The 24,455-nt window shown below is 32.0% G+C and overlaps 1 protein-coding gene across 2 annotated transcripts in view; it reads right to left on the bottom strand.

Annotated features, from left to right (window-relative positions):
- LOC132906234 (SAM and SH3 domain-containing protein 1-like) overlaps positions 1-24,455 on the bottom strand; it is a 376,602-nt gene that overhangs the window by 42,387 nt on the left and 309,760 nt on the right. For both annotated transcript variants that reach the window (XM_060958233.1, XM_060958235.1), the window contains exon 5: positions 8,267-8,406. In XM_060958233.1, the coding sequence (XP_060814216.1) occupies positions 8,267-8,406 (140 nt within the window). The remainder of the gene's footprint in view (positions 1-8,266; positions 8,407-24,455) is intronic.

Here is a 24,455-nt window from a genome sequence, read left to right as displayed (position 1 = left end):
TCATGAGAAGTAACAGTTGAGTCGAATTAAATATATCGATTAAAAAATATTCCCATCATTTTCAAGTTGTAGTCTTCTTTCCCATTGGCAAATATATTTATTCTTTGTGATGCCTTCTCTTTTTTTGTCTTATGTAAATCTCTCGTCCGGTATAAACATTTCTAACAAACTGAGGAAAAAGCAGAGAGCTCTGATTTATCTGATGACATTGTCATAATACGCTTATCTTATTAACAATGTTTCTCTCGTACATTTTACAAATGTTGTTTATTGTATGTGACTTCAGTATTTCTTTAAAACTTATAAAGCGGTATAATATTTTATTAACTAGCCTGTAATACTTTTCAATAATTTTCCTAATTATGGACTAATACTTCCAAGAATTTAGACAGGTATTCTAATATAAATTTGAAAAAGAAGGAATTAAAGCACTAACAATAACCAAAATTATGGAAACGCAAATGCTCAATTACTTTGTGGTCAGTTACACGAATGTATACTACATACAATAAAACGATAGAAAGCAACAAAAAGTCTTTTACTCAATTTAATAATATTTTATTTGGATTTTAAATAATACAGCATGATTTACATTACAAAAATCAAAGATACACTTCCTTTGCTATTCAAGTTATCCCTCTCTATATTTTGAACGAGGATGTCGAAAACAGAAACGATTCTTCTAATGCAATGGCTTGGGTAACAGGTCAAGAACTGACATGAGTGTATTTTACGCCCTTACGAACTTTAGTATTAGCATATAAAGCGATCTAGTGCATTTTATTTATGTTTAAGTACACTCTTCCATAAATTTTTTCGTTTATACAATCTTTTATGTAAATCTTTTTATTATTTTTGTTTAATACAAGCTTTAAACAAATATTCCTCGATAGAAGCATGTTTTAGAAAACATTCAGTTTGTCCGATATGATATGATACACTGGAATTATCATAGTAAAAATATATTTCATTTTAGAATGAAGTAAATAATGCACTTATAAATAATTTTTCTACAATTCCGAAATATATATATATATATATTAATGATCAGAAAATGAGGTTTCTCTTTAATCATATAGTTTAAATTTCGTTTAAATGTTCCTCCGCGAAATGTAGACATCGAAAGTTTGAAATAATTTCCACTTCTAAAACTTCTCCGTCCGCACAGTACGTCCCCTGGTGCTGCTCCGTCGTTTTCAGAGTTAATTTCATGTTGGAGGTAAGCTAGTGCGCACAAGGGTGCTACTTACATGTATACATTTTAACAAACTGTAAATAATAATAAGCTTGTATTTTTAACAATTGCAAATTCTGCGTTTATCTCTATTCTTAAAGTATTTACTTGATTCATTTCCTTAAGAATAAAACATTAAAAATATAATCTATTTCATATTTGTCGTAAAAGTCGATAACTTTGAGTATTCGAAAAGTAAAAATGTGAAAGTAATAAGTAAGTAAACAAACACATGAATAGGTAAATGGATATACATCGTCCACAGATAGTTTACCTGTTAACCACGAGTTAATTCCTTTGGACATAATATCTTCTTCTTTTAGAAAACCTCTACGTGCCATTTCATTTCATTAAAAATAAACTATATTACATAACACTTGTAACAACTAAATTTAATTTATCCATATTAATACTTAATTTTCTATTTATAGAAAACTCTGGTTACCAGGTTGACATTAACATGACGCTAGTGTAGCTATGATGTTATGAGACCGTTATGTTGTTAAAACTAATTTTATTTACTGAATAATATTAGTGAATAATAATCCATATCTTTATAATAATATATTTCAATTATTTTTGAGTTAATATAAATGAAATAAAATGTTGCATAGTTGCAAAATATTAATCAGTATCTACGATTTTGTTTTTGCTTCTTACATCTGTACATTTTGTACGTCGTTGAACAAGCAAAAATCAACAATACCTTATAAATTTAGAAGTATTCAAAGGGGAATTCACGGTTGCGTAGAATTTTACGAATTCGCAATGGCGCGATATTACTGGCTATTAGAAGTGCTTTACACAGACGTAAAATATTAAGCACTTTCTTCTCGATGGTAAACTTGTGTTTCAAGTTTTATGAAAACCATGCTATATCGGCTTGGGTTACGAGTTAAAAATTTATAGAAACTATTATTGCGTTTACAATTTACAATTGCAACTGAAATTATCCTGTAAAATATTAAAAGAGCCTCTGATATCATCAGGCTAATCTTGCAATTTTCTCTTTTACGGATGGGCTGTTAAAAAGAAGCATCAAAATTAATGAGATTAAAGTGATTTCCAAGAAGAAGTCGAAACATAACTTTATTTTCATTTAGATTTTAGAGAAAAATAATTTTATGAATATTAGGTTCCATAAGATTTTAGCCTTTTTTTAAAACCAGACTAGGATTTATAAAATTATTTTATTTTTTACTATCAAATTAACGTTCTTTGTTACGCAGGGCTGTGTAGTAATATTAAGAGAATCTTCCGCAATGGATAGACGTATTTACAATGTCTATGAAAGTAAATGTATATTTTATCATTGGATTTGCATATGCGTCATTGAGTTACTGGCAGCAGTCAGGCCAAAACAAGACGAATGGCAATGTGTGGTCAGTGGCGTGGACAAGAGACAGGCGTATTACTGTTGACAGTCCACGATATTCTGCTCTGGGGTCAGAATCACGGTTCTGCACGTATCCTCCGAGAACTCGTCGGTTGCCTTCCATTGCAGCTACCAGGACATCCTGCCAGCCAGCGAGACGTAGCGTGGACTGTGGTTACGATAGCGAATTCATACACGGGTTGTGGCTGTCCTGTCTATATGCTATTTATGATAATAATGCAGACTGTATAAATGTATAAAACAAGCTGAAAGCTACATTTAATATATATAAGATATATACATTTATTTATTTATTAGAATAGACGAGGATTTATTTATTATACGAGATTTTGCTTTAGTAGGTAAGAAGTGCTCTATGATACGAAAGTAATTTTTAAAATACTAAAAGATGTTTCGAATGAGTTTCATGTAACAAATACGTTATAATATTCTGCACTCTATACTATAGAAATTAACTTTTTATTTAATTTTATTCAATGTATCTTCAATTTCATTCAATTGATTTTGATGATCAATTTATGATACTTGCGCGATGTCTGAATGTTAAAATTATGTTTGAACTGCTTTAATAATGACGAACACATACACGTACAACTAACTGAAAATTCAATGTGCTATATACAATATAAGATAAGATCAAAAAGGGAATTATAGCTCATTATTCGTTTAATGAAATTTTTTGTTAAATTAAAGACAATCACGTTTAATCAAATCTTCCTCTATCTTTCAATCTATTTTATGACAAATTAATAAAAATGCAAAATAATAAACACTCAGATATAACTACGTCTAAACTATACTCGGTAAAATACAAAAGTAATGTAAAGATAAACAAAAATGTAAAATAAATTCAAAAGGAAGTAGATAGTAGATGAATTAAACGATAGTAGATAAAGTGCTTCTACGATGGAGAAATGGTATGATCAACTCTAATGCGCCGTCTCCTTTGGCCATCTGATAGAAACCACATCTCTGCCGCGGCTTATATCGTGATTCCTTTTATCATCCGAGCATGATTCAATCTTTGCGGTAATGCATAATCATCATAGACAAGTTCTTCACTGTGCTAAGTCGTGGAATTTGTGGCCTAGTGTAGAGTAGTCTGCTGATCGTACGATGGTCAGTGGTTTTGGAGCTGAGAGTCCAAAACGAGCCTCTGTTCGCGTACAAGTGCTTTATCGAGGGCTCTCGAGGAAATTTCATTCCAAGTACTATCATGGTTCGTGATACTTTGTACCAAGGTCAAAGCGAGAGGAATGTCTTTGAGTGCTCACTAGGAGGTGTGCGAGTGATCTTTGTGTGTGAACCACACGATGTACCTGTCGTACTCTGCTTCCTGGATAAAAGGAGCCTACTTACAGAGAGATATTGACAAAAAAAGTCCCACAAATTCTTCAGCAGAAGCTACAGTTTTAAAGCTAGTTAGTTATTAGAATTTATTAGAACTAAATTTAGAGTTTTGAAGAGTCTAAGATTTGTTGAAATTTGGAATTATTTCAAACTTGGTTAATATTTAGTTTCATATCATATCAGATGGGAGCACCTTGTTCTTTGTAATTTAAGATAATCCTCGCGTGAAAACACAAGATTGTTATTTCGTGAGATATTCTAAAATAAAATAATTCCATGTTATTGGATTATTTCCTTTAGTGTTAGTAATGAGAACTAAGGTGTATACCAATAGTCCTCTAACAGATTACGAATTTTAAACGAAAATTCTGCACATTATTTGAAAAATCCCATAGCAATTCTCCTTAAACATCATGGAGTATTTTGAAAACGGAATGACAGTCTATTAAAAAATACACGGCAGCTATTTGGTTGGCATTATTTCCTAACTATAGTAATGCACATATAATAACTAATTATAGCGAGTCAAAATTTAAATATAGAATACGTTTCCTCAATTCCAATTAATCATATCCACATTGCAATTAATTTCCAAAATTGTTGCCTAAAGTAATGTTAACTTTATTGCTGGAAAAAATATTTCGAAGCTTTTAATGAAAATTCTCTATTTGTACATACATAGTTGAAGATAAACTATTAAGAACATACAGTAAAATTTAATAGTACTGTATAAGAGTGCACTATTAAATTCAAATTCAACCGTTTAGAGAGAAATGGAAACAATGCTAGTAACGCTCGAATAAAGTGTAAAGAACGAAATAGACAAGTTTTATAGCCGTTTGAGTAATACGATTCCCATTTTTGAAACCAGTTCTTTGACCCAGTTTGCGATTCTGGCGAAGAGCGCGCATGGAATTTCATATGTAATACAATATCATGCACCTTCAAGCATATATTATTCTATTGTAATTTTTTATGCCCGACTATCTATTTATGAAAACAGATTATGATTGGAACTTCATTTACTATTTTAACTATGTTAATTTTATTACCTCCCTAATAAAACTTTCGTAATAAAATTTTTAAATCATAAAAGAATTATATAAGTATATTTAATGCTTCATTTAAATCAACTTATATTTAGAAAAAGGAAAGATTTTATATAATCTTTTGAAGAAGCATAATTTAAAAGGTATTAAATAAAATTAAATGTCAGCGTCGTATTGATGAATTGTATTCTCAGGAGTCTAAATTGTCAGCGTCGAAGAATTTAGTAAATCGGCGGCACATGGGAAATCTTGGAAATTTTTAATTCTCTGAGGCTTCGGAGCTGGTTCACTCCGTTGATGGGCATCGATATCTTTATCAATGAACCGGAAGTAACGAATATTCGGTTCTCCCATGTGTTAGTGCATAATTCTCTCGTCTGTCGTTGATATCGGCTTTTAATCAAGAATTTGATGAATAAAATTATCATACATAACAAAACTACTAAACCACTTTAAACAATCTTTAAACAATCACAAAATAATATAACAATTTATAGGAATATTAAATTTTACAAGGATTTTATTCTGTTCTTGAAATAATTCTGAACTAATCTTCTTTGAATCCTTATCTTAATGGAATATTCAGCATTTGTACTGATTTTAATAATATGGAAGAAAATAATCGTAGAATCAAGAAAAGAAGAGAAATAAATAACTGAAAATTGGTCAAAGTAGAGAGCGGAAAGGATACGACAGAAAGAGAATAACTACATCGCGCAAGCGTAGGCTTTAATTGTAGAGGCAATCGGTTCTGAAAGTGAATAAAAAAATTACAAGTTTCAGCACGGGAGGCAAATTACTTGCACAGTAATTTTCCGACGTTTGATTAATGAAAAGGATGACGATGAAAATTACTGGTTGCCGCGATAAAACGTTTAACGCTTTCCGTGTACAAAATATAGTATTCTTTAAAATAAAGTCTTTCAAATTCTTTCCAAAATATATAGTACAATCAACCCATATATCCACTAAATTTCTTATCTTCTAATCTATTACAACATTAGATCAAGTATTTACTTATAAGTCGTAAAGAATTAATCTCTCTGCTTTGTGAATAAAAAATTACTAGAATTTTGATATTTTCATATACTTTCAATATTTTTTTTTTTTTTGTGGAAGGATATTATATAATTTAATATGTAATACGATCCACAGGTTGTATATTAATATAGTTTGGTATAAAGCAGTTAGTATCAGTAGATATATTGACAACTTTATGAAATGATAAGTCATCTAAATTATGGACATTACCATTTAGCAGAAACTATATCCTAGAATCCACAATGTTACGGAGGTTTTCATTGATTGGATAATAAGAGTTGAAAGTTTCTGTTTTAACTTTCCAAAGGGTATAAATGAGAAACCAAGATCAGAATATCATAATTACAGCTTTACAGTGTTACACGCTATATTTATCCTCGTATCATGGCATTAACATGAACACACAAGTCCTTTCAACTATACGAAGCTCTTTCACGTCAACTAACTGACATCCGATCTAGCGATTATCTGTTAACTTGATCAATTTACGGTTATCTCGGCATCAATAACCATGTCCCAAACAAAAAAAAAAAAAAAAAAAAAAAAAAAAAAAAAAGAAACAACTAAATGTCATTAGTTTGACGTACAATGCCGAGAATATCGTCATATATCGTGTTTCAGTGTATTGATATCAGTTGTCGATATTCTTGTTCCAGAAGCTTCATATGATATTCGTGTCGGTGTAGGTATTCTGTTTTTCAAAAAATGCGAATTGTGACCCCCGTTGTATAAAGTAAAAAATCGAATCTAGTATATACAAGCTTTTTTTTATGACAAATTTAAAATCACATACACCTTCCAAGGTTATTAGTGACCACGATGAGAATAGTCAGTGGCGCCAACACACACACATATCTATATAGTAGGTAATAATAAGCAATTATCTTCAGACAAAGATAAATCGGTACAATGATTTTAAATAGTCAATAGGTAACATTTCAATTTCAGTGAGGAGGTTCCGACGCATTGCAGTTAGGATAGATATATGAATTCGATTTTACGGCTGCGTAAATATAAGTTACCCGTGAAATAAAATTAAAAGAGAACCGACAGGTCGTGTTCCGTGTTTCCCTGCCACGGCTTCGTAGGTAGAATTACAAATACTAGCTTAACAAAAGAAAAGAAAAAAAAAAATGAAAATAAAAAACAAAATTTTCGCGAGGAAATTTTGTTTTACGTACTTCATGCAAACTATCGCTTTAAACGAAACTGACGATCAAAATTCGGTGGTGAACATAAAAAAAGAAAATTTTTTTTAAATACGGTTCGTATACACCAATGAAATATTTAAGTGATATTTTAATAGATGTTTTCAGTTTTTAATAAAGTAATTACTTGATAAAGACTTGATTTAAAGTATAGTATAATTTTATTATTAAAAAATGATCGGAATTACCTGTTAAGTAAGCTTTCTTAGTTGATATTCATTTATTTTCAAGTGTATTACATTTCTTATAAAACCATTGCTTTTAAAAATGTTTTATTAATATTTATCGTATATATTTATCACATATATTTAATCGTAGAAAAGAGTAAATGGAAAGGAGTATTCACGTGATCATGATTCTTAATACTATATCATTATTATTGATCTTCTATGATTATGTAAGACATTCTTAGATGATTCCATCAATAATTGATTCATTTTATTATACAAATTTTATTATGCACAAAAATGGTAAGAAATATATAATAGAGAATACTGGAAATATGGAAATATAATAATTTTGTTATAAGAAAACTTAAAGAGTAAGATAGAGTAGGATTAAGAAGATACATTCATAAACATGCATATCAATTATACGTAAGTCCAATCAATTATAATTTACATGAAAACAAAAATATTCTCGCTTATATATATGCATTTATATCATTTCAGTTAAGAAAAAGAATAATATATTTCTCTCAGATGAAACAAAATTTGTTAATACTTAAAGTAATTTAAAAATTAATTATTCAGCTAGAAAACATGAATATTTTTCTGAATCCTATTATTTGCTAAACATTTTCAGTGAAATTACAAATCTCGCGTATACAGCAAGGTAACGAAGTTTAAATTACGAACAAAGGGTTTGTAGAAGTTGTAGTTAGGTGAAGAATACGCAGGAAATCTGAATCGACAGTAGTAAATAGCTGCTTCTGTGCATCCCTAGCCGTGAAGTGGGATTATGGTTCTCTACATAGATACACACTTACTCTTTGTGGTACTCCTATTCTTGCGCGTCCATGCCTCGGGGAACCTTGAGCTTGTGCTTGTTTCTCCTTCCTGTGCGTCTTTAGTCCTCGAAGTAGTCGCGAAAATGTTGTTTTCTTCTTGCTCGTAGTTTGTCCTTGTTCTGTAACGATAAGAAAACGATAAGAAACATAAACATCGTTATACAATATTTTAATATACAATACGCAAATATTTAATATACAAATATTTAAGAAAATGTGTAACAACTTCATGTGTTTATTTTAATAATAATATAATCGTTTATTTGTTTTATAATAGCATAAAGTTCCACATTTCTCCTACTATGTGTAGCCATAAATTATATTGTGTATATCATAATATCGATCATCTAGCAAGTTTTTCATTTTTCTCTATAATATCTCCAGATTCAGAACTTCTCTTCCAATCTTATACAAATTTTTCATTTATAATTTTCAGGAAGATAAGTTTATGAATTTATAAGAAATAAAACATTTTTGTGAAAATTTGATCACATACTTGGAAAGATACTAACCATCCTTGAGTCTGCTGTACGAATTTTTCATCAATCAGAAAGGTGGTCATACAGAAAATTGAACTTGACGTTCAGTAATAAATTGTGACAAAACTTCCAATATACCAAGAGAACTTCTTTTTCCGACAAGCAGTGCCCCTCGCGAAAGCAAGATCTCTTATTTACGAAATGAAACTTCAAAAAGGGGCGAATAGTTTCGATAAAACTTCTCCGTCTTCTTTCCGTAAAATCACTAATTCATAATTTCTACGCTAGATTACGGATTTGAATACAGCTAAAGAAATGAAATACAGATTTATATCACCTACTAATTATAATGAATACTATGTCTGCAATAGAAATACGCTTTTACATTTCTCAATTTTTCAGGAATTCATTCGTAAATAAACGTTCGTAATCTGCTCGCAATAAAATGAAGATTTATAAGTTGTAACACCTTCGTCTCGGAATTCCTCGTTTTCTGCATAGTCTCTTATCTTTCAAAGTTAAGCATCTTCAGCTTCCATTCAGTTCTTTGCTATTGTAAAGGTAATAATATTGATATAATTTGAGATGGTAATTCCAAGCACTTGGGTTTGTATACTTTTAACGCGACGGCACGTTCTGCTTGTATTTCTCAACGCGCAATTGAATCACCGGCTGCAATCAAGTGGAATTCCACTAGAAAAAAGAAAAATCGACTTGCATACCATTACAGAGCGGCCACGGTAACGCGATTTACCGAGTGCGATTCACAGTTCTGTTATCGTACTGTTGGTGACGCTGTAGCAAACCATTCATTTTTATTCTCATTGTAATTACTTTCCAGAAAATACGATGTAATACTGTTACGGAATATTGTTCACTCGTATAATCTTATTAATCCTCTTACAGCCGAATTTTGTTTCGAGTGCCGGTAAAATTTTTGTTTTAATTAATTACTACTAATAGTATAAGCTATATCGAGAACAAATGCATTAATCACTTAGCTGATTAATAAAATGTCGAATATAAAATTGCACTATCAAATACCGAATAGTGTATATAATATTATTCGTGAAGCGTCAATGAACGTATTATATGAATAGAAGGAATTATTTTATATTTTATCAAGCAAGGCCAAAGCCATAAATAAAAAACCAAACTGTACTTGTTCGGAATATTTCTTGTAGTGAAAAACTTTATTTATTCACTTAATGCATATGAAATACGCAGGATCATAAAAGATTTTGAATATCACATAGAATTATTGATGGTAATTCGAATCATAAATGCATAGCCGCGATATTTTATAGCGTAAGTACTCTGAAGCAAGTAAAAAATTAAGTCTGCTATATTGAAGAAAAGACACAATCCATAACACGATGGAGACGATAAAGCGGTCTCAGCTTAACTTTCTTAGGGGTACATCAATCGAAGATAGTGGTAATAAAAAGATACGAGTATATGCTTTTAACATCATTCTTTGCCACTTTACAGCTCGTGTCGCTCGCCTCTCACGTAAGAATCATAAAACAAAGCACCACAAATGAGAAAACTTGGAACTTTTCGATGTTCTAGTAAATTTTACTTTGCAAGTAATACTGGTTCTTCGCTGCGACCCTCGTGAGATTTGAGAGAACTTCTTATATGGTAAAGAAACGAGCTATGACATATTTTTACGTCCTATAGAAACACCAAATAGAGTTCTGTCTAGACTGCTGTTACCAAAATATTGCAATAAAATGTCTATGAAATTCACGATTATTATAAATGTAGTATTCCTTCCACTGATAAAATTCATTTTTCGTTTTGTTCACTTATAAGGGAATAAGAATATTTTTCTTTAGTCTTCGAGTTTTTAAATACGGATAGATCATGTTTATATTGAGCAATTATTAAATACGTTGCTTGTATCGCAAATAAAATTCACTCTTCTTGTTGGTTTAAAAAACGACAAAGATACATTTATTTAGTCTCCGATTTTCTACGTGAAAATGAATGAATAAAACTATTCTTATTGAACTTCAGTTTCCTAAATGTAAATCGCAAATGATATTCACAATGAATAGGATGAAGCGATTTGATTCATTGTCGCAAATATCCGTCTCCTATTGCAAGTAAAACTGATTCCCCTTCTTTTTTTTTTCATTGAGTTATTTGAGAACAAAAATATTTTTACTCGCCCTTTGATTTTCCAAATAAATCACGAACAATATTTCCAATAAACAGGGACAAACAGTTTAATTGTGATATATAATACTACAATTTCGTTTTGAATTATTAAAATTATATCACTAGCCTGTTTTAAAATATGATAATAGTATGATTAACTAAATTAAACAACAAATCTGTTCTATCATTTTATACAACAGATAGCAGGTATTACTTTTTCTCGCGTAGCGTGGAAAGAGCGGCGTCCAATTATCATGAATTCATAATTAATGTCTGCACATCGAGTGACATTTTATCTCTGGCGTACCGTAATTTCTCTATTCTCCTTCTTCTACGTTTCTCTTTTCCCATTGTCCGTCCCTTGGCCGGCATAACAATACACGTATGCAAATCGTGCCCGCTTAATTGCGACTGTTTTGCATGCGTGGGACATCCGGGTGACAATCGTCGTATCGCGATCGCGCGTGATATCGTTTGCAACCGTAGGGACATATCTGCATTCCGCGCAATTTTTCATCTCCTCGCGTGACTCTACGAGGGGAAAAAGATAGAACGAACTGAAGAGTGAGATAAGTTACTCGAGTCTTTACGTAATTGTATAGTTGGAGAACTAATTAGGGCGACGCGGGCGTAGATCGCACAACCAGCGATCTTTGTTTGCACGTCATTGGTTTCAATTAATATTAGATAAGCGCAATGTGCACCGTTTCAAGACATTTTCCTCTGGTAATAAAGATATCTGTCAACGTTACAGATATAATAGCTCACTTATCTAGCGATCTTCTGGCTTTTAATGACTCGTTTCGCTTCTACTAAAACTAAATTGTGGCATATCTATGTACGTTTGGTAAAGTTTGTTACGATCTAGTGAGGTATATTTAAATATGAGTTGTGTGGATTTTCTCGTAGGATAGGAGTATTAATGATGTAATTTTTACAGATAATAGTAACAAGTTTAGTAATAATAAAAAATAGTATTTTATAAGATAGTTCTAAATGTTGCAAGTTTTGTGATTGCAATTAAATAGAGAATTACCAAATTGTAAAGAAGAAATTTATAATCCACAACTTGTCAATTTACGTTGAGAATTAACATCCTCAACACTCTATGTGTAAAAAGCATCTCAACGCTAATATTCTCTTTTAATCTGATTCCCACGCTACACGCATTCTTTCACGCTTTAAATCTAAAAAAAAAGATCTGGATAATTTTAAAAAACTAATATAGACGTTCATCAAATCGAATATACAGTGAATTGCTTAAGCCATCTATCCTTCGATGTATTCTGCGAACGTATAATCCCAGGATATGAAACGTTGATCCGTTACTAATCACGTAACAGCTTTTGCGACGAGTCGCGCGAGAGTTCAAAGTGGCTATTAAATAGAAAGAAACACAAGAGAGGAGGAAAGAGAATAGAACGAGCGATGGAACAAAACCGAGACAGCAATAAAGAGAATGAGAACTAGACGCTTTTCACTTCGTGCGAACTCGTGACGTTACACTTCCGCATAGCTCACAAGTGCTTCTTCCCCCGAGCCGACTCCCTCGCTCGTGCGAGAATGGGGGATGAAAAAACGCCGTTCATGGCTATGTACATACAGTAGCGGACAAAAGTTTAAGACGAAATGGAAGAAATAAATAATTGATTTACTTTCCATAAAAAATATAAATACGGTGTTCTACTTTTGGTATTAACTAATTGTACATTTGTTTGTACACTTAGAAAAAAAATTTCATTTTGATATTTTGCTCAATAGCTAAGTTATAAAAAAGGAACGAAATCTGTATAATATTTCGTCGGTCAAAAGTTTAAGACTATACAAAAAATATTAATTTTTGGTTAAAAAATATACACAATTTTTGTTTAAATTCAATATTTTGTTCAATATCCGTTATTTCTTATCCCTTCGGTACATCTTCTTGGCATAGAATCTATTAATTTTTTATATTAATCTACCGTAATATTATTCCAGGCTGTTTCAATCGTAGAGTAAAGTTCATTTAAATTTTTCGGTTTATAACCTTGTACTGTCTTTTTTATGATGCTTCACAAATTCTCGATTGGGTTAATGTCTGGTGATTGCGACGGCCACGGCAGCACGGTGATATTTTCTTCTTGAAAAAACTGTTTCACAACCCGAGCCGTGTGCTTCGGATCATTATCATTTTGAAAAATAAAATCATCACTCATATTGTTGCGTGCAAAAGGTAACATTGTGTTCTTGAGTATGTCCTTGTATTGAAAACGGTCCATAATTCCATTGATACGACATATCGGACCAGGGCCGCTTCGAGAAAAACACGCCCACACCATAACGTTGCCACCACCATGTTTAAGAGTTTTTAAAACGCACTGTGTTTTCAAACTTTCGCCAATTCGACGTCTAACGTACCGTATCCCGTCAGAACAGACGCGATTGAATTTCGATTCGTCAGAAAACAATACCTTTTGCCAATCTTCACTTGTCCAATGCTTATGAGCTTTAGCAAATGCAAGTCGTCTTTTTCGATTCCTAGAACTCAGCAGTGGTTTCTTTTGGGGTTTTCGTCCTCTTAAGTTAAAGTCTTCTAATCTTCTCCTAACAGTTCTAGCACTAATTTGTGTATCGTTTTCATAGTTTATCTCCGCAGCAATATTATTTGCACTACGAAAACGATCCTTTTCGCTCAATCGATGAATCCGGCGATCCATTTTCGGTGTTGTTTTCCGTGGTCTTCCGTTTTTCGGTTGATCGCAATACATGCCTGTCTTTAAACATTTATACCAAGCTTGTTTACAAGCTGTTTCTGACCTGTTCACTATATTTGCTATTTCGGTGAAGGTTTTACTTTGCTTTCGCAGCCTTACGATTTGTTCCCTTTCGTTTTCAAGTAAATTCTTTGATTTACCCATAGTCTGTTCCTACCTAAATGAATTTTAAGCAATAAAAGGTACACTAAACAATGATTTTGACATTCCAGAATCAAAGTGTTCAAAAACTGTACTCGTACTCACGTTTTACACAGATCGTCTTAAACTAATGTCCACTGTTTCCAAGTGCTAGGCGGTAACTAACTGTTGTAACTCCTACATTGTTTGTATTTAACAACTGACTGTCTGAGGTTACGAAGGTCAAACATACAGCTACGTTATTCCAAAGAGACAAACCGAATAGAAGAACAATATGCGTATAAGATGTTTGTAATCCGGTTTACAAATCATCGTCTTAAACTTTTGTCCGCTACTGTACATACAATGGGTCAAAAAAGTTTTTTTACGTGTTACTCGCACTGCACGGTGAGCTTTAAATCGAGAATAATCGACTAAGCAATTAATTGAGTAAGTTAATAGGATAGGTAGTGGAATAGTTAACTAAAACGTGAAATTAATTTTAAACGACTTGGCAAATAATTTATATTTATATATATATTTATATATATTATTATTTATATATATATATATATATATCATTCTTTTACATTCATCTCATGTGTATTATATTTTAATTATATATATATATATAAATTCGTACTGTAATTAAAATATAATACACATAAGATGAATGTAAAAGAATGATATTATAGAAAATAATGTTTCTTCGGATGATAATTGGATGAAGTTTAATGTGGAAATGTGTTTATATATTTATGTCTGATATCAAGATCAGTATTAAGAGATATAAACGAAAATTATAATTCAGCGAAATTTCGCAAGTTATCAATTAAAGTATCATATATTGTCAACTTATTGACGAAAATTGAAAACTTCAACGCTAATGGAAGAAAAATAGTCTTTCAATAAATTTCTTACGTAGATATAATTTTAATTTCATATTAAAATTACATTTTGCAAATTGCTTGATAGAATATTTGGATACGTTTCATTTTATTTTTTACATATTTCCTATTCAACGAGATATGATATTTCCTATCAAACAAGAAGAATTGAAATATTTTTTCCTGTGTAATATCTAATGTTCGATTTATCTCTTAAAACTATTCCAATTCAAGCTTTCACGGATTTTTCCGATATTTTCTAATTTAGTTCTATATATTTAGTTATTTAATATTTGGAAATGATATTTATACTCGCGTAATATATTACACAAACATTTTTTGACCCACTGTATACGTACATAGGAGCACTCGGCGTGGTGTCGTCATGGCAACAACACTGGTTTACGCGTGGTATCAGCCGCAAAAGCAAAGGCGTGACAAATAGGGAGAAGAATAGACAATGACGATGTTCCAGTCTCTCGACGGGACTCTCAGCTTCACCGAACTGAGATCGTTCGTGCCTGTAACATTATCCGTTCGCACGCTTTGGAGTTCATCCAGGTTTCACCCTCGTCTCATCTCACATCCCTTTCCAACCCTTATGTTACTTTTTGGTGCGTGGAAAGTTAAACGTCAGGTGGCATGATTAGTCATAAAATTTCGAAATTACCGAGAACCTAGAAAATAGAAGAGGAGAAGGAAATGGAGCCATTGCACGCCGATAAACCTCTATAGCAATGAAATTCAGACTTTCCCCTAGTGAAGATCGTAAAACCTATTTTTGTATAAATTTGGATTGAAGTTGATATTAGTAAGTTTAGTATCAAAGGGTTAAAAAAAGTATCTAATTAGCGAAGAAATATTTTAAGAAATATTTGGAATAAAGTAATTAAAAATTATTTAAGCAACCTGATGATATAGGTCAGTATTAGAGGAAACGTAGTTTTGTTAGTGAAGCATAAAACAAAATTAGATATATTGTAAATGAAGAAAAGTGAAACAAATCAATTATTCAGATAAATTTAAGAATTCTAAACGTAGTTTTTGATGACAGGAGAGAAGAGAAAAGTCAAGTTTGATCACGAACGATTGTCCATATATGTCACGCTCTTCAAGCATGCACCTTGGAGCTCATCCAGACTTTACACCCACTGCTCTTATCTCCTTTTTTCATTTCACGTCCCGTGTGCCTTGCAAATTGTGTGCTTTATTCTCAACACCTGCACACGAGCAGTTGTGTATTTTTCAATTAGTAATCAAACAAGCGATCTTGAATTCAAAGTATAATACATCACTACAACATATGAAAATGTATTATTATTATGCAGTGCAATTCCAAATATTACGATTTCAATTTATTAACAATGAAATAAAATATGAAATAGTAAATTTTTATCAAACCTTTCGGACGAATTGTAACATTCTGTTTTGAAAAATTGTCACAGAAATCAAAATTTATAACCACGTAATTTCAAATTTCAATAACAAAACAGTGAAATATTTTTCAATATATATATGTAATAATTTCTACTATAAATTATTACGCGAGGAAATAAAAACCACTGGTTTCTCAAAAACGTGTCTTAAATAAAAAAACGGAAATATTAGTTTCTTCGTTGTGCCTACGTGTTAGTTTAAAGCAGCAATGTAACTAAAACTATTTCCCTGCATGCCTTGGAACTCATCCAGCTTTCACACCCTCCTTCCATACTCCATCCTCCCCTCTCAACTTCTACAGCTCTTGCATCCTAAGTGTCACGTGCTGTGACACCCACGCTACGAACTTACCATATACCCACTCGCAATCCAAACTATTCTGCTAATAGTTGCTAGATCAACCGAAAATAAATTGCGGATTCAATAGTACGATATACATACAACTGTCTACATTAGATCACGGAAGTATTATTTGTTGGAGTTTCATACACTTCTCTAAAGTATAAGTGGTCATGGAAGGAAGCATCCAATATTAACTAAACGCGACATACATGTATATACAGTGAGAGTCAAAAGGGAACATACACCATGAAGGGATGGAATATATTCAAAAGCTCTTGCGCGTCTGTAGACCGAGGATTTTTATGCATTTGGGGGAAATTTAAAAATGCACAGAATTCGCATAACATGCAAAAGTACATAAAGTATGCAAAGTCTAGCAGCTGGTTATGATATTTAGTAGGCAAAACAAATTTCTACCTAGGTTCTACTCCTTTATTTATTTTTACAAAAACATGATTTTGCATAAATATCCACAACCTACACATAGTCGCGTTAACTCAATTGAAAGGTATACCAAAGCTTCTCGCTTTGCATTTTCTAAAGTAAACTATTCATTAGGCGAGAGAGATTTATTGTAGGTTCATGCTAATTCAATTGATACTCTTTGCTCATCTTCTTAAAGCTCGAATAGTTTTCCATGAAATCTATCGACCGTCGTCGTATATTTCTACTCATTATCACGTTATAATTAATAGCACGATTTCCACTCAGCTACCGTACCACGGGTGCGATATCGAGAAAGTGAAAAATGGATAGTCCGATAATATCGACATACTCTCGTCATTTATCTCTCTGTTCATTTATTCGATGTCGTTAAAGGTGGCCCATTTTAAGCCGGTATTAATCTGACTCTCGCTACGGCGCGGCTCGATGAAGTTCTTAAAAAAGCCACATTATAAACTGCTAAGGTTACTTTTTCGATATCAATGCATCTTTCCCATTACTGCAAGATAATTTTTAAATTTAAGTTTCGTGAAGCGACCGAGTTAAAACTGATTGGCATTATTCTACTAAATCAAGAGGATCTTTATCCTTATATAACTTTTTCTCGTAGTAACGAACCGAAAGGATATATATTTTGTTAATTTTCTGCACTTCGAAAATTTTAATCATACTATCGATTAAAAATTCTAATACATTTTTATAGTAAAATTATGTAAAACCAAGAATTTTATTTGAGAAAGAAGGGTTAAATCTGGAAACACCTCAAATTAATTAAACAAAGAATATTATTTTGATGGTTAATAAATATCTTCTTAGAAGAAAGATTTCATAAACCAGATTTCCTAGCAATTTTACATTTTTCTTTTCTACTTATTGTTTCATTGAAATTCTAAACGTTCAACGTTGATGTCACTAAATTACCAAATTTCACAGCGTAATTTGTTCATAGTATACGATTATTTAATAAGAGTGTTACATCAAGTATGAGGCGGAACGCGGAAGAAAAAGAAGAAATATTGATAATAATGAAGCAGTCGAAATGACTCACTGGTATGGCATACTTTATCCCACACGAACAGGACACAATTTGCTAAATTTGCATAAGCGGAACATGAACAATCTCAAAACGTGCGCGCTGATAATGCAGACTTTACAGGGAAGGAGAACAAACCTGTTATGAAAATCCTCGAGCGGCGAAAGCGGGGTTATAAGTATGAATAAATAAGCGATATTAAGATTCACTTCCTTTTTTCTTCCCTTCGTCGCAACGCTTTCTTCTTATGTAGACACAAAGTTCTATTACTTCACGGTTGGTGTAATGCCATTCCTCTTCTCCTTTCTCTTCTTCTTCCTCAACAATTTACTTCGTTTCGCGGCGCACCTTTATCAGAACCTCGGGCTACTTCTTCATTTTTGCTCATTTTTTCCCTAGACATTATTCAAGCTAACACCAAATGGATATTACCCCTTTTCGCGAACAAAAGAAATTTGATCCGAGAAAGCTTGAGCTATGTTCTAATGTATATACAGTGCGCTTAAGTTACGTGAGAAAAGTTATTCTTAAAAAAGTAAGTTTGCTTTCAAATACTAATTAACAGAGTATCTATAATATTAAATTAGATTAAAAAACTCACTATGTATATTGGAGGAATAAGTCTACTTATTAGGTATAATTAATAAGTATGATAATAGTACGAAGTGTCTAGAGTATTAGATTAGATCCTATTAATTTTCAACAAATACCTTTAACATCTTAAAACTGCTAATTGTTTCTTTTAGGTACGATTTAAATTTTTTAGCTTTTATCTATATAAACGTATTTTCTCCAGAATTCAGTAAAGTAAGAATTATTAAAATAGGCATTTCATATATACAATCTGACATTTTAGATGCTTTGTTTTATAATCATTAAATTCGAAGTATACAATTCATTTTCTAACCCGCACATAGACAGCGAGTTCTTAAATCTTAAATAAATTCTTTGACTTGTGTCTAGGAAGAATCCTATAAAAAGTTGAAAGTGTTTTTTGTACCTAATAACAGAAACGCAAGAAATATTTTTCATAAAGAAATATTTGTTTTTTTAATTCTGAATTCTTCGTTACTTTATTACACTGTCAAAGGGTTAGCTAAGCGGACTTGGAATTTTTCTGACCACACGTGTATAAACCTGAGTTTGCAGAATACATAGGAAAGCTTCTTGACCTCGTCCTTCTCATGATCTCGTGGTGGCACGTAAGTTTGGAAACAGCTGGAAACTTTCTTAGCTGCAAGTTGCTCTAAAATAATTCAGAAAAGTCGAATAAACGCAAAAGTTCAATCGCAAAAAGACGCGAGGAATAGCGTATGTGTATGTGTGTGTGAGAGGGAAAGAAAGAAAGATGGTAAAAGAGTAGAGAGTCAGGGAATAAGGTTTAATAACCCGTTTTCGTCAGCTCGGAGAATTCTTCTCGCGTTGAGGTACAACGCAGAAAATCGAGAACATAGCGGTGAAAAGGGCGTACGAAACTTTGCCCGTAATTTACGGAGGAACGTGCCGGGGGTCGAAAATCGGGAGCAAATATCATTGCCAGCTTCTTTTTCCCTGGTGGTCCAGTTATAATCAAGGGTATACCCGTGAGGAAGCAATTGAATTTGTTGGTCACCGTTTCTACCATTTTCTGTTCTCTGTCTTCCTCCCGATGAACTAATTATCGGAGTCTCGGTTACACGTGCGGTTACTGTCTAAACTTTTATTGCCGACTAAATGAAAAACCAATCGCGCCACAACACCGGATGAGTCTTTCCAAACTGTGAAAAATTTAATCTCATCGTTCGGTGTCATAACAAACCGAATTTTAACTATCTCAAATGCATCATGCTATGAGCTTGTACATATAAAGTATCAATATGTAAGACAAATAGTACATTCTTTCTGTACAAACTGTTAATATGTTAAATATTCAATAAATGTATAAATAGATTCATGAAAGATTTCAATATACCTTATTTCACATAGGTATTCCAACATTTTGGTCGATTCATAAAAGTACTGTGTAAATTTCACATAAGTGTACCAGTTAGTGATAAATTAATCGCTAGACGCGATACTTATTAACATTTTAAAGACTCAACAGATTTATTGACTATAATATTATTTACTTATTACTTTCTGATCATTTTTTTTTTTTTTTTTTTGTTCAAATGATATACAACGATTTTTACATAGAACACGAAGTTCATTCCAATTATTCGAAATTTTATGCAGATTTATGCACGATGTAGTAGTATTTGTTTCTTTCTCAACGGGGAGATCATGTATTTATGAAAATCGTATTTCTGTCGGAAATATATCAAAACATTTTTGAATTCTTATTTCGTTCATTTATAGTTCTTTATTGTTATAGTTATTATAGCGCAGTTCGTGGATGTCATATACGCGAAACAATACTAAGGTACGCCATGCGTGAATTATAAGAAATTTCTTTGGCCATTACTCAAGAAAATGCATTTCGCACCTCTGGTAAGGAATCTCTGGGAATTGGATAATTTTTCACTCAGCTACACCCAGATATTTTAAGATGCGGTAAGGTAGAAAGTTCGGCGAGGGCCAAGGCGAGACAAGGTGAAAGGTCGAAACAGCCACGAACAACACAGGAATATGAAGTCAAAATTCAGGGACGCCAAGATGTCACGAATGCAACCAGCTGTAACGCAACCAACTCTTCCGTTGTATTTGTCTTCTTATGCAGCCATTCTGCAATGTCTTGCTTGCCTTCCACTCTCCATCTCGATTCCTACTTGCGTTTTAGAATTTATGATACTAATTTAACAACTGAAAAGGTTTAGCTGAGATACAGATAGTTTTTATATTTTATAAGGATAAATGACGATCTATTTATTTTTGTTTAGTACTGATTGTTTGTATTTGTAAGAGTTAGATTTTATTTTAAAGTTGTAAGCATTGCGAATTATGTTAGTTTTATTTTCTACTTGTCCGAATTGAAATTAGTTCACTTGAAAAGTTTCATTTCTTACGATTAGATGTATAATATGGGCTTGCTCAGAAGTTTAAAGATAAAGATCGTTCAGTCTCAGTAGACTGAGTAAATAATCGGGCATAGAAGTTTCTAAATTACCATCTTTTATTGCAAAAAGTGGAAATTCTTACAATTACTTGGAAGTATATAATTTCATTCTACAATATCGTAATGTTATTACAATTCGCACACCTTAATTTAATTTTATTTCCTATTCTACAATAAAATGAAAAGTTTGTAAGAACGAAATTCATTACATTAATACATAATTTCTGATATTCGAGCTTCTGATGAATTAAGAATATTCTATACGACGTGGTATAATTTATTTTATGAGAATAGAGACGGACGATGAAAATAGAGAATGATATTGATAAAAGATTAAATTTGTAGATGATGATCATTCGACACACTATAATGCATCTGCATAAACTTACAACATGCACGTAACATTTAATATTCTATAGTTTTATTGTATTTTCTGAATCCTATCATTTGAGTCAAGTAGCGTTAAAAAGAGCATTGGTCCACCTCACTATCTGTTCTCACCTAGCATACGTGTACGTAAGAGCAAGTGTTCTCACCTAGCCGTTTACCAGTTTCTGCTGCATTACCGAAAAGAAAGGTATAATGAGAGCGTTGCAAAGAATACACTGCGATGAACGCTCTGCTAGAAAAAAATTCCGTCAGACTGTAAGGCAGCATCATCCACTGCTCGTTCCTCTCATTTTCTGCTTTCATTTACCTTAATTCTTTTTCTTTCGCTTGGTTTAAGGGCTTCTTTCAACTTTGATGTTTCGTAAAACTCCTATTTCTACGTATTAATTGTTACTTAACGTTAAAAAGTCTACTTTCTATTTATATAGATAATAAATTACCTCTAATGGTATAATAAATATTTTTATTCTTACTTAATTATAAATGATTCAGAAGGGTTTCGACTAAATTATTTAATCTTAATTTTCATATTTTAATTTTCGTTTCAGATTATATATCGTTGACACATATAATATATTTTATTTCACGTATTTTTCAATTTTCCTGTCAGACGACTGCCTTACAATGTAAGAATATTAAAATTATTGATCGAGTTTCGTACTAATTAAGTTTCTATCCATTATTTACTATCAACGATCTGAAAACTAGTTAAAATGACAAACACATTTCTACCTTTACTCAAAAAAGAAAAAAACAAAAAAAAAAAGAAATCTTTACTATTGTAGAAATACAATACAAATCATTGGAATATAAATATACAAAAAGTAGAAAATAGAACTATAAAAGATTATTCTTTTATAGAGAATTAACAGATAACAGAAATTCGATAAAAGACAAAATTAAGTGATTCTATCGTTGCTTGTCGCTGAGCAAGCAGGCTTTATTTCTCACGCAACTGTAAAATTTGATGCATGTGTCGGAGAGGAACATTTGTTCGAGCCCCTCTACGGCTTCTCTTAGCTTTTTCCTTCTTTCTCTTCTCGACCTTTCATTTTGACCTTTTACATTTTACTCTGTTGCTCGACGTCTCTTCTTCCTTCGCTGTGTTGCTTCCCGTTCCGGTGGCCCCCTGCGATAAAGAAAACGGTATTGGACCTTTCGTTTCCGATGGGCAGGTTTATTTTTATTCCATACGATTCATTCGATTGAACATGACTTGTGGTTACAGGCACGGCTATATATTTTCGATATTACGAGTCGACATTCCGACCCCATAGTCCCGCGAGTCTCTTGTATTCTTTACATGTATCGTTCTTGCCTGCCTGTTCGCTATCCACTTTGGTAAAATAGGAACGATCCTCCTCGGAATAGTAGTGGCTTCTGGTGGATTCGTAGCCCAGTAGGCGGTATCGAGGATAGGTCAGACGATTTTTCGCAGTCTACTTCATTTAAAAACTTAATGTATGTTTTCTACAATGGATACGGACAACAAGTTTATTATAAATAAACGGATAAAAAATTATAGTTCCTTGAAAAATTTTCCATTGATTGTCAAAATAAGAATAAAAATTATTGTTAGAAGTATGATAAAGCATCCAGTTTTCTAATCAAATATTCTTATTTTTCCGATCAAATTTTAATTGCTATTAAACATACAAATTTTTCGCAAATACGTAAAGAAGTATTCACTTTCGTTAATTGATTTTTCAATTGTCTAAAAAGTTTAAAACCAACCTTATTGATATTTTATTCGAAATTTTTCAATATTCACATAGCTCTCTAATAACATTATGAACGACATTGTCTAAGAAATATATATATTTATTCCGATAAACCTTAAACACAAAAGTAACACCTATTAGAATTACTAAAGTTTTAAACAATTACTGTAACAAAACTAATGAAAACTTTGCGAATCAAGTTAGAGTCATCAAAGATAGTAAACCTTCCTCTGCGAAATGCTTTTTGTTCCATTTCGATCATACTTTCCGTTGTTGAGATATCGTCGTTAGAAGAGTGCCGAATTGTTTAACAATTCTCTATCGCTGTCTCTCTCACACTCTCGGACTTCTCACTCATGCCATGTCATTAACCAATCACAACTTGGTTAACAGTGCGTGGTTCAGTGACAGACAGTGTCTACGTTTTTTTTTTTTTTTTTTTTTTTTTTTTTTAACTATTGCTACTATTAAACATACGCGTTTCTTGCAAAAGATGTTGGTCAAACTATTGCAGTCTATCATTTATAGTTTTATAGACTTGCAGTTATACTAAATGCTAATATATCTTCAGAACAAATTTTGATATCGACTTAAATCAGAATGCATTTTCGACTATCTATCGTGATTGTTTTAAGCATACTATTTATAAAATATTGATGTATTATTTGCTGACACTTGCTACTATAATTATTTTTTTCATTAAATACGAAAGAAAAAAGCTCCTCATAGAGAGTTATATGGTCATATTACATTAGATTACATATTACATATATTACATTTTAGAAAAACTCTTTCTCTAAAATAGTTACATGAAAAAAGAACTGCAAAAAGAGATTACAGTTCGATGTAAATCTAGCTTTCTATACTTTTTCGTAGCCAGAGGAAACAATATTCTCTAACTGTGCTAGACGAAGTGCACATAAATTGGATTGTTTATTTAGTCTCGCAGGTCCGTTAAATCAAATATTATTTTTACTTTGACCAAATGATCCTCGAAATGAAGCTAGAGACATTTGTTATGGAATTATAACTGGCCGACAAGTTCCCAACAGCTGGGAACAGGCGATTTAAGGAGCATAAAGTCTGACTTAAAAGTTCTTTATGATTTGCACTGGGACTCATGCACTCGCCAAACCGTCATTCGTGCTGATACAATTCTAACTTGCAATTCACGAAATACACGCCTTGATTATTACACGGAAAACTCATTTGTTTCCTCGCCTTATGCAAATAATTTCCAACAAAACGCGAGCACGCGTTAATTATTCTATCGCGCTGTTTAAGTAAACGTACGAACTGTATATTATGCGGGAAATTTAGAAAATTAGGATATATTATTAAAATAATTCGCTATCTAGATAG

The sequence above is a fragment of the Bombus pascuorum genome, chromosome 4 (genome assembly GCF_905332965.1).
Source record: "Bombus pascuorum chromosome 4, iyBomPasc1.1, whole genome shotgun sequence".
NCBI classification, from domain to species: domain Eukaryota; kingdom Metazoa; phylum Arthropoda; class Insecta; order Hymenoptera; family Apidae; genus Bombus; species Bombus pascuorum.
Note: the sequence above shows the minus strand (reverse complement) of the source record. Positions and strands in the feature narration are given on the sequence as shown.